At 40.9% G+C, this 12,004-nt stretch overlaps 1 protein-coding gene across 1 annotated transcript in view; it reads right to left on the bottom strand.

Annotated features, from left to right (window-relative positions):
* Nucleotides 1-330: 330 nt before the first annotated feature.
* acat1 (acetyl-CoA acetyltransferase 1) overlaps nucleotides 331-12,004 on the bottom strand; it is a 36,755-nt gene continuing 25,081 nt past the window's right edge. The window contains exons 6-12 of the mRNA XM_034178952.1: nucleotides 8,722-8,865; nucleotides 6,511-6,661; nucleotides 6,347-6,442; nucleotides 6,115-6,228; nucleotides 2,824-2,888; nucleotides 2,243-2,400; nucleotides 331-666 (exon numbers count right to left, since the gene is read on the bottom strand). Of these exons, the coding sequence (XP_034034843.1) occupies nucleotides 546-666; nucleotides 2,243-2,400; nucleotides 2,824-2,888; nucleotides 6,115-6,228; nucleotides 6,347-6,442; nucleotides 6,511-6,661; nucleotides 8,722-8,865 (849 nt within the window). The 3' untranslated portion in view covers nucleotides 331-545. The remainder of the gene's footprint in view (nucleotides 667-2,242; nucleotides 2,401-2,823; nucleotides 2,889-6,114; nucleotides 6,229-6,346; nucleotides 6,443-6,510; nucleotides 6,662-8,721; nucleotides 8,866-12,004) is intronic.

The following is a 12,004-nucleotide window of genomic DNA, read 5'->3' as shown; positions in this document are numbered from 1 at the left end:
TTTCTTTCTCCAAATGCTGGCCTTTCAATCACTTTGGTAGAGGTCAATCTTTGTCTCCTTAACACCTCGCCGGTGTTTGTCACCTACATTCGTGTCAACATTCAGACCCTTTTATTGCACAAATTTAAACAGGCAACAAGAAACACCCCTTTGCCATGTTCTGACTGGTCAAACTTATCAAATTTGTCAAAGGACCTATATTCTTTGTTGTTGAACACAGACATAAATACAAGCTCAAAATTCAAAAGTCTTCTCATACAGCAAAAAACAAGAGCCCTTGCTGTTACAATACATTTGGAGGAGACTAAACAACTTATTCCAGCCGTTACGTCAGTAAAATAGTAATCATTTATTGCACTAAATGTTTAACAAACAAAGGCGTGTCAAACACTGGAGTCATAACATCATAAGTCCTACTTTGCTGACGATAAGGCTGCTGGCCTTGGAGTTGTAACAGGTTCTTTCTTCACAATATAAAGGTAGTTTCCAAGCTGCTGTAACCACTTTGAACAAATACGTCATTACCATAAGAGGGAAAAGTTTTGCTACAGTTTCTGGATAATAATAGAAGAAGCTCCACCACCTCCGTTGCAGATACCGGCGAGCCCGTACTCTCCTGATTTCAGATGGTGCACCATGTGACCCACGATTCTCGCCCCAGACATCCTGAGGAAAAAGGAAAACTGAACAAGTGAGCAGGAAGATGTGCTCAGTAATTTTAGTGCTAATACCACCTAAATTCCTGTGTTTTAGCACCCATCGGCAGTGCTACTGTAGTTTAAAGCTACAGTATATAGGATTTAGTAGAAACAGAATATAACATTCATAGCCACATGTTATTAATACACTTCGAATGAGCCCTTCATAGGAGCGTGGCCCCCCTCAGGCCATGATGTCACAACACCATGTTGATACAGTAGTCCAGAATTACATACTTACTCCTTCTTCTGCATTGGACGAGTGACTGCTCCCCTGTACATGGTCTACTGGTTGATAGGGCAGGCTAACAGGTTTAAGGGTGGTCTCCCACAATCCATTTCTGGCCCCAATTTTTATCCCAATTTCAAAAATGAGGAAATCTGCCCCAATTTTTTTTAAAGTAGTTAGCAAAATTTGTATTACCTACTTCTGTATATCTGCTCACAAAGGAGTGTAACAGAATATTGGCAAATACACCAGCGTATATATACTTCCAATTCCAGACTGCCACCCACACTTTTCCAAAAAGCTAAAATGTTTCTGTTAACACCTTAAAAACAGTCTTCTGTTGAAGAGCATGACAGATTTTTCAAGGATCAGAAGAATAGTAGGTCCCGATTATGTCAACTTTCACCTACTGTTAGATCTCTGAGTGCCTCCATCTGCTTCAGTTAAATTCAATTATTCAGTTGTTTGAGGATCACCATTTAATATGACGTCAAGAAATTTTTAAACGTTTAAAACTTTCCAGATTGCTTCCAGTGTTCCACTTTTTTTTTTTGCCAAAAAAGTAAACAACTGGATGTCAAAAATCTACAATCGTAAGAGAAGTCGAGGGAGGATGAATCCCTGCTGCCTAACAAGCAAAAATGTGAGTGGAAATAAAATCATGGCCATCAACTGCATAAGGCAATCTATAACCTCACCAGTAGATGGCACTAAAGCCTACACAGGCTTTCAAGTTGCATCGAAATGTCAATGTTTTGTGTGTGAGTTAGAATTGAGGCACTTATATTGTGCCAATGAAGGCAGTTCTGTGCAGAGTTAGTATCACACTCGGTAATGACCAAAATTAATAAACATTAGAGTATCAGTAATCAGGAGAGTTCCAAAATATTTGAATGGAAGTTTTGCCAGTGGAAGATAATTAGGGTGTTGGCGATCATAACACTGGTACCTTTGTGGACGTCTCATAACTTGCCATATTATCCTATGTATGTCATTCCATGAGCTGATAAAAGTCTTTGTAAAAGCTGAAAATACACAAAAAGGTGTCGACAAATCATAGCTGAGTAAACAGTAAGTCCGTTCGGCTGCTCCCTTGTTTTCCCTCAAGGTCGCCACAGCAAATCCAAAGTGGAACTGCATGTTGATTTGGAACAAGTTTTAGGTTGGATGCCCTTCCAGGTGCAAATTACAGCTGAGTAAATTCCTAAATAATCTACCATATCAATAACTATTTTAATAATATTACAAAAAAATCCCTGACAACCATTTTTATTCCAGATAATGTCCCTAATTTGGTAATTAGTCAGTTCCTTACCCAATAGGGTGTCCCAGTGACACAGCTCCCCCATGGATGTTGACCTTTGTGGGGTCGATGTCCAACATCTTGATATTGGCCAGAACGACCACGCTGAAAGCCTCATTGATCTCCCACATGGCTATATCGTCCTTCTTCAGCCCAGCTGCCTTAAGGACCTGACACACACACACACACACACACACACACACACACACACACACACACACACACACAATGTTAGGATGTCCTACCATCTAAAAAGGTGTGTGATACAACCATATCAATCTAATTCTTTTGTTTCGCCATGGATACAACATATTTCTCATCATTTTGATAAAAGAGTTGTTTTGGACTTCACTTTACATTAATCAAGATGACATTCAGTCATAAGAATCCAAACTTAGGTTTTACAACTGCTCAATGATAACTTAACCTTCAAGACAACAAAGCACAAAAATAAATTTAAGGAAGTATAGCACAGTTCTAGTTTGGCTACTGTCACCAGTTCCTAATGTGCTGGGAACTCCCAATAGTGGAGGAATTATTATGAATGCAAGAACCAGCCCCCAAAAGTGCCTTATTGTATCTTCATAACTCACCTTTGGTGCAGCATAGGCTGGAGCAATGGGGAAGTCAATGGGTGCAACAGCAGCATCAGCAAAAGCTATAATGTTTTTTGGGGTTAAAAAGGGGAAAAAAGATGTCAATTATAAAAATATTAACATAAATAGTCATATGATTTAAATAGTATTGTTCACTGATATTCTTAATGTTACCGTGTTAAATTTTCCCCATATTTGCTCAAATGTAATTTAAACAAAAATCTTTCCAGACATGCAATCAGAAGAACTGCTGTTGCCCAATTTATTTATGTCACACCAAATCACAACAGCAGCACACTGTTGCACATAGCAGGAAGAAACCTCGAGTGGACCGCACTCATTGGCGTGGTCATTAGTTTCCAAGAATCAGTACAGAAGGTTCAAAATGAGACTGAAGCAGATACACAGTGAATTAAAAGTGGAAGGACAAAGTAAATGAATGTAAGAAGCGTCTGGATCTTTTAGAAACTATACTGCGCATATTCAAGAATTTTTTTGTCAAAAGTACAGCCGAAGTGTGTTTCTCTGAAATGATCAATGTTAGCAGTCATAACACTGTAACAAAGCATTCTATGTGTCTGTGTCTTGCACAGTTTTACCACACACACACACACACACACACACACACACACACACACACACACACACACACACACACACACACACACACACACACACACACACACACACACTCTCTGATGCTACAAGCTCACTTCAAGCTGCTGACGTGCACAACACCGAACAACAGAATCCAAACATTGAACCTCCTGTTCACAATATGATTCCCTCACACACACTACTGTCTGCCACACTAGTTTATTGCATATATTATGTCAATTGCAGCAAATCTATGGTCAAGAAATACTTGAATTAACAAACTCATCAAGCTCTATATTGAAGATAACAGTTTGTCTATTTTTCTTTTTTTGTAATTGACAAATATGATATGCGATCCCCTGCCATCCCCTCATTACCCCATCCCCGTAGAGACGGTGCCTGCTCCCAGACCACCAATAACCAGCAAAAATATATTTAAGCATAAAAATTCAAAAAGAAAAAATAATATAGCACCTTCAACTGCACCACAGATTAAAACAGTTAAATGTGGTCTATTAAACATTAGGTCTCTCTCTTCTAAGTCCCTGTTAGTAAATGATATAATAATTGATCAACATATTGATTTATTCTGCCTAACAGAAACCTGGTTACAGCAGGATGAATACGTTAATTTAAATGAGTCAACACCCCCGAGTCACACTAACTGCCAGAATGCTCGTAGCACGGGCCGAGGCGGAGGATTAGCAGCAATCTTCCACTCCAGCTTATTAATTAATCAAAAACCCAGACAGAGCTTTAATTCATTTGAAAGCTTGACTCTTAGTCTTGTCCATCCAAATTGGAAGTCCCAAAAACCAGTTTTATTTGTTGTTATCTATCGTCCTGCTGGTCGTTACTGTGAGTTTCTCTGTGAATTTTCAGACCTTTTGTCTGACTTAGTGCTTAGCTCAGATAAGATAATTATAGTGGGCAATTTTAATATCCACACAGATGCTGAGAATGACAGCCTCAACACTGCATTTAATCTATTATTAGACTCAACTGGCTTTGCTCAAAATGTAAATGAGTCCACCCACCACTTTAATCATATCTTAGATCTTGTTCTGACTTATGGTATGGAAATTGAAGACTTAACAGTATTCCCTGAAAACTCCCTTCTGTCTGATCATTTCTTAATAACATTTACATTTACTCTGATGGACTACCCAGCAGTGGGGAATAAGTTTCATTACACTAGAAGTCTTTCAGAAAGTGCTGTAACTAGGTTTAAGGATATGATTCCTTCTTTATGTTCTCTAATGCCATATACCAACACAGTGCAGAGTAGCTACCTAAACTCTGTAAGTGAGATAGAGTATCTTGTCAATAGTTTTACATCGTCATTGAAGACAACTTTGGATGCTGTAGCTCCTCTGAAAAAGAGAGCTTTAAATCAGAAGTGCCTGACTCCGTGGTATAACTCTCAAACTCGCAGCTTAAAGCAGATAACCCGTAAGTTGGAGAGGAAATGGCGTCTCACTAATTTAGAAGATCTTCACTTAGCCTGGAAAAAGAGTCTGTTGCTCTATAAAAAAAGCCCTCCGTAAAGCTAGGACATCTTACTACTCATCACTAATTGAAGAAAATAAGAACAACCCCAGGTTTCTCTTCAGCACTGTAGCCAGGCTGACAAAGAGTCAGAGCTCTATTGAGCCGAGTATTCCTTTAACTTTAACTAGTAATGACTTCATGACTTTCTTTGCTAATAAAATTTTAACTATTAGAGAAAAAATTACTCATAACCATCCCAAAGACGTATCGTTATCTTTGGCTGCTTTCAGTGATGCCGGTATTTGGTTAGACTCTTTCTCTCAAATTGTTCTGTCTGAGTTATTTTCATTAGTTACTTCATCCAAACCATCAACATGTCTATTAGACCCCATTTCTACCAGGCTGCTCAAGGAAGCCCTACCATTAATTAATGCTTCCATCTTAAATATGATCAATCTGTCTTTATTAGTTGGCTATGTACCACAGGCTTTTAAGGTGGCAGTAATTAAACCATTACTTAAAAAGCCATCACTTGACCCAGCTATCTTTTTATCTAATTATAGGCCAATCTCCAACCTTCCTTTTCTCTCAAAAATTCTTGAAAGGGTAGTTGTAAAACAGCTAACTGATCATCTGCAGAGGAATGGTCTATTTGAAGAGTTTCAGTCAGGTTTTAGAATTCATCATAGTACAGAAACAGCATTAGTGAAGGTTACAAATGATCTTCTTATGGCCTCAGACAGTGGACTCATCTCTGTGCTTGTTCTGTTAGACCTCAGTGCTGCTTTTGATACTGTTGACCATAAAAATTTATTACAGAGATTAGAGCATGCCATAGTTATTAAAGGCACTGCGCTGGGGTGGTTTGAATCATATTTATCTAATAGATTGCAATTTGTTCATGTAAATGGGGAATCTTCTTCACAGACTAAGGTTAATTATGGAGTTCCACAAGGTTCTGTGCTAGGACCAATTTTATTCACTTTATACATGCTTCCCTTAGGCAGTATTATTAGACAGCATATAGTTTTAAAAAACAAAAAAAATTCTATTTATCTCCCTTTGAAGAATTTTCATTCATACATTTCATACAGTGTGTGACCACTGTGTGAAGTTTAAATGAAATCCATAAACTGTATAATACATGAGGTAAATACATGAACAACACTTGTGACAGGATAAATAGTGTATGAAACTTACAGACAATCCTGGCCAGTGGTGAGATGTTGAGTTTCTTCACTGCATCGGTGGTCATTAAAACGAGAGCAGCTGCCCCGTCATTCAGCGTGCTGGCATTGGCTGCCGTCACCGTGCCTGAAAGCAAAGACCAATCCCAATGAAGTCTCAGCGTATAAAAACAAAGCAAAATAACACAATTTTTCATGTTTTCACTCTGATCCACACATGGCAAGTGAGGTAGTGATCGCATTACCGTTCTCTTTCTGGAACACAGTCTTCAGTTTGGGCACTTTGCTAAAATCGACCCGCCTCCACTCCTCATCCTCAGACACCACCACATCCGGCTTCCCTACAAAAATCATGATGACATCAAGCCATGACACTGGCTAAGGACAGACTGCCGCCATCTTCCTATACCTCTCTGAGGAACGGTAACGGGTACAATCTCCTTGGCGAGCATGCCAGACTCGTATGCAGCTTGGCTGCGACTGTATGACCCAATGGCGTAGGCGTCCTGCTCCTCCCTGTTGATGTTGCAGTTCTTGGCCGTATTCTCTGCACAGTTACCCTGTTAAACACCACAAAAGATTAATTAATATCTGCACAGTCCAAATGGCCCACTGGTTCTGGTGCTTATCCCTGAATACATTGTGTGAAGTGGATGACTATCTACAACTCCCGCTGGAATGGATGTTAGGTTAGTACCCCAGACATCAATACCCATTTCCAGCTGGGTGGACTAATGCAGACAAAATGTCATATCCAAAAATAAAGACAGGAAATGTGACAAGGACCAGGATAAGGTACATATTGGTACCCAAACCCCTTATCTCACTGAGCAACCTGCTCTATACACCATCAGAAAAAAAGTAAACCTCTTAAAATTATCATTTACAATTTTTTAGTAAAAATAAAGAGCAGCTGAAACACGCAGAATAAGTCAATGGCTTACAATCACACATTCCATCATTACACTGGACATTAGCATTTGCTTTATAGTCAAGATTATGTCACTTCTACTACAATTACACAGCATGGTCAAGACGATTGTGCACAAAAAGTACTTTCTAAAAACCGAGTCACAACTTCAATTACACTTTTATCTCCACAGTTGTACTTTCCAAATCATAATAGAGACAGGAAATGATGACATACAGCACATAATAAAAACACAAACACATTATTATCTACAATGTGGAAATTTGCCTTTGGTTTCACCATAAAAAACATGATTAAAAAAAAAGTCACAGCACACAACCACAAAAACGCATCTAAATAACAGTCCTATACACCAGTAGTTCCTGATCTTTTTCCAGAGGCCCTCCTTTTGTAGAGAAATCTCCAAGTCCCAATAGGAGGTGCCACCAAAGGTGGTTGAGAACAACAGGGCTAAGGTCCTGTGAGACTTCAAATCCAGACAGACAAGCAGCTGCTGGCCAACCAACAAGACATAGCGATGGTTGACAAGAGAAAGAAGACCGCAGTTGTGATCGATGTGGCAATCCCAGCTGACAGCAACATCAGAAAGAGGGAGCACAAGAAAACAGAGAAGTACCGAGGGCTAAAGGAGCAACTAATGCAGAGGTAGAAGGTAAAGTCCAAAGTGGTCCCAGTGGTAACAGGAGCACTAGGAGCTATAACGCCCAAACTGGAAGAGTGGCTCCAACAGAATCCAGACACAACATCAGAGATGTCTGTACAGAAGAGTGCAGTCCAAGGAACAGCTAAGATACTGCACCAAATCCTCAAACTCCCAGGCCTCTGGTAGAGGACACGAGCTTTAGGAACACACACACCACCTGTAAGTGCCAAAATGTGGTCTGGCTGTAAGTCCTGGCATACACATGTCCAACCACTTCACTTGACCACTTGTCGAACCAGTTAATAATCCACTTGATGTCCATTGTAAAGTTTAAAAACAAAATAATTTTATTCCACAAGTGTCACAACAGGTATTAATATACAGAATCATCTTTGGTGGTTTTCTTAAGATTGCGGGTTCACAATTTTCTGCACCTTGTTCCTTTGCTACAAGTTTAAATTACTGTACCATGTGATTCAAAACTAAAATGTTTTCTACTAGGTTCTTATATAAAATTTCTAAAATATTTTGGATCACTCCAAAATTGTTCAACTTGTGCAGCAAGTGATGTTTCTTGAATACATGGTCAGTATCTACTTTGAAGGTCAAACTATCAATGACTAATGACTATACAAAGGTATTTAAAATCGTCCACCAAGTCAACTGTTTGCCTGTTAATCAGAAGTGGCTAAATTAAAACTTTGTTATTTTGTATAAGGAGTTCTTTTGTATAAGCGGGTCTGTGTTCAACACCAGTTCTGAAAATGTAACATGACTAAAATATTAGCGGTCTCTTTCTCACTGTCTTGTAAATGGACACTTTTAGATTCTGAATCAATTATATCACTAACTTATTTTTCTTCTGTTCTATTACATACTGCACCATTTTTCGACCCAAACATTTATTCAATTAAACAAATGCTGCAGTATGACAAAGACTTTCCAACTTGCCTCCTTAGAAATTTATATATAAAGCAGCCCCCACCGCAAATGTTATTTGTAGATGCAAGTAAGTCAGCTTAATTTAATAATAGGGTAATAATTACCATGTGAAATTTGTTGTACACGTCAGTGAGTCCATCCTTGACGATGAGGTCTTCCATCATCACTCCTCCATAAGCGGGGGTCTCTCTGGACATCATATAGGGCACGTTGGACATGCTCTCCATACCTCCTGCAACCATTACATCCTTTAAAAAAACAAAACAAAAAAAAAACAACAACAAATAAAGGACAAGGAATATAAATTTGTCATTTTCTGTCTAATGTTTGCAACATGGAAAATTAAATTCAGAATGTGTGTGAGATGGTTGCTATGCACTGCTTTAGCTTTTCTGACAGTAAAACTGCCTCTTCAAAACAGTTTTAAAATTCTCAGCCACACTGAAAAACACAATAGAGTCTGCTGTGACCTTAATAATTTGCCAAGTATCAAACAGCTTATAGTAAACATACACTCAACAAAAATATAAACGCAACACTTTTGGTTTTGCTCCCATTTTGTATGAGATGAACTCAAAGATCTAAAACTTTTTCCACATACACAATATCACCATTTCCCTCAAATATTGTTCACAAACCAGTCTAAATCTGTGATAGTGAGCACTTCTCCTTTGCTGAGATAATCCATCCCACCTCACAGGTGTGCCATACCAAGATGCTGATTAGACACCATGATTAGTGCACAGGTGTACCTTAGACTGTCCACAATAAAAGGCCACTCTGAAAGGTGCAGTTTTATCACACAGCACAATGCCACAGATGTCGCAAGATTTGAGGGAGCGTGCAATTGGCATGCTGACAGCAGGAATGTCAACCAGAGCTGTTGCTCGTGTATTGAATGTTCATTTCTCTACCATAAGCCGTCTCCAAAGGCGTTTCAGAGAATTTGGCAGTACATCCAACCAGCCTCACAACCGCAGACCACGTGTAACCACACCAGCCCAGGACCTCCACATCCAGCATGTTCACCTCCAAGATCGTCTGAGACCAGCCACTCGGACAGCTGCTGAAACAGTCGGTTTGCATAACCAAAGAATTTCTGCACAAACTGTCAGAAACCGTCTCAGGGAAGCTCATCTGCATGCTCGGCGTCCTCATCGGGGTCTCGACCTGACTCCAGTTCGTCGTCGTAACCGACTTGAGTGGGCAAATGCTCACATTCGCTGGTGTTTGGCACGCTGGAGAGGTGTTCTCTTCATGGATGATGCGAAGGAGATGTGTTGCACTGCATGAGGCAAATGGTGGTCACACCAGATACTGACTGGTATTCCCCCCCCCCCCAATAAAACAAAACTGCACCTTTCAGAGTGGCCTTTTATTGTGGGCAGTCTAAGGCACACCTGTGCACTAATCATGGTGTCTAATCAGCATCTTGATATGGCACACCTGTGAGGTGGGATGGATTATCTCAGCAAAGGAGAAGTGCTCACTATCACAGATTTAGACTGGTTTGTGAACAATATTTGAGAGAAATGGTGATATTGTACATGTGGAAAAAGTTTTAGATCTTTGAGTTCATCTCATACAAAATGGGAGCAAAACCAAAAGTGTTGCGTTTATATTTTTGTTGAGTATAGGTTGTGTTTACTTTAAGCTGTTTGGTAAATACAAAGTTCACCATGACTTCTGACTGCATCACATCCATTTTTATGCCGTGTTTTCCCTCTATGGCAACCTTCATTTGACACATATTACAAGGTCTATTAGAAAAGTATCCGACCTTATTATTTTTTTAAAAAACCATATGGATTTGAATCATGTGTGATTGCGTCAGACAAGCATGAACCCTCGTGCGCATGCGTGAGTTTTTCCACGCCTGTCGGTTGCGTCATTCGCCTGTGAGCAGGCTTTGAGTGAGGAGTGGTCCACCCCCTCGGCGGATTTTCATTGTCAGGAAATGGCGGAATGATTTGGGCTTTTTTTTCCCATCAGAATTTTTCAGAAACTGTTAGAGACTGACAGCTGGAAACCATTCGAAAAATTTATCTGGCTTTCGGTAAAAATTTTACGGGCTTCACAGAGAATAAGGAGTGTTACTACAGCTTTAAGGACGCTCGGCGTGCCGTACTCCGTGCCGTCATCGAGAGCCACAAACCACCAGATCATTTCTAAACGGATGGCTCTATGGAGCCGGACCGTCGTGTGCACTTTCTCTGGTTATCACAAGAGCTGGACATCAACCATTTTCCGGCAGATTTCACTTTAAACAAGAGATTTTGTCATGGAAAGCCGAGCGGAGGCTTCGTGCGTCACGACCGATTTGCTGATGGAGCGAGACAAAGGAACACCTCCGTTTTGGTCTCACAGGACGGCTTTGAGATGGCGTTCAGACAGCTGTCGGTGGTTTTTCCATCGAGTGATTATCCGAGAAGTTGTGGATGTGCCTGGACATGCCAGAACATGTCCCGTGAGGCTTCATCACAGCGTTGCTGTGCGCCATGCGGCACCGCCGCGACGCGCGGAATTCCTCCGCACGTCTGTCTCAATGTGCCGAAAAAGTGCTGATGTCCACGTCTTTTCACAATTCCTGTGCTACTCAGACAATGTCCCAGATAAAACACAGCGTTCAGTTTGGAAATGAATGGCACATTCCACTGTTACAGGAGTTTTTGTCATGGAAAGAGGAGCGGAGGCTTCGCGCGTCGCGGTGGTGCCGCATGGCGCACAGCAACGCCGTGATGAAGCCTCACGGGACATGTTCTGGCATGTCCAGGCACATCTACAATTTCTCGGATAATCACTCAATGGAAAAACCACCGACAGCTGTCTGAACGCCATCTCAAAGCCGTCCTGTGAGACCAAAATGGAGGTGGTTTTGTCTCGCTCCAGTAGCGAATCCATCGTGACGCGCGAAGCCTCCGCTCGGCTTTCCATGATAAAATCTCTTGTTAAAAGTGAAATCTGCCAGAAAATGGTTGATGTCCAGCTCTTGTGATAACCAGAGAAATGGCACACGATGGTCACGGATCCAGACAGCCATCCGTTTAGAAATGAAATGGTCGTTCAGCCTGACGATGGCGGCTTCGGAGCGCGGCGCGCCCCACAGCCGCTGGGGGCCATCCTTAAAGCGACAGTAACACTCCTTATTCTCTACCAAGCCCGTAACATTTTCACCAAAAGCCAGATACATTTTTCTCATGGTTTCCAGCTGCCAGTCTCTAACAGTTTCTGAAAAAATTCTGATGGAAAAAAAGCCCAAATCATTCTGCCATTTCCTGGCAATGAAACAACGACGAGGGGGCTGGACCACTCCTCACTCAAAGCCTGCTCGCAGGCGAATGACGCAACCGACAGGCGTGGAAAAACTCACGCATGCGCACGAGGGTT

The sequence above is a fragment of the Thalassophryne amazonica genome, chromosome 9 (assembly GCF_902500255.1).
Source record: "Thalassophryne amazonica chromosome 9, fThaAma1.1, whole genome shotgun sequence".
NCBI lineage: Eukaryota > Metazoa > Chordata > Actinopteri > Batrachoidiformes > Batrachoididae > Thalassophryne > Thalassophryne amazonica.
This window is presented reverse-complemented; position numbering and strand designations above follow the sequence as displayed.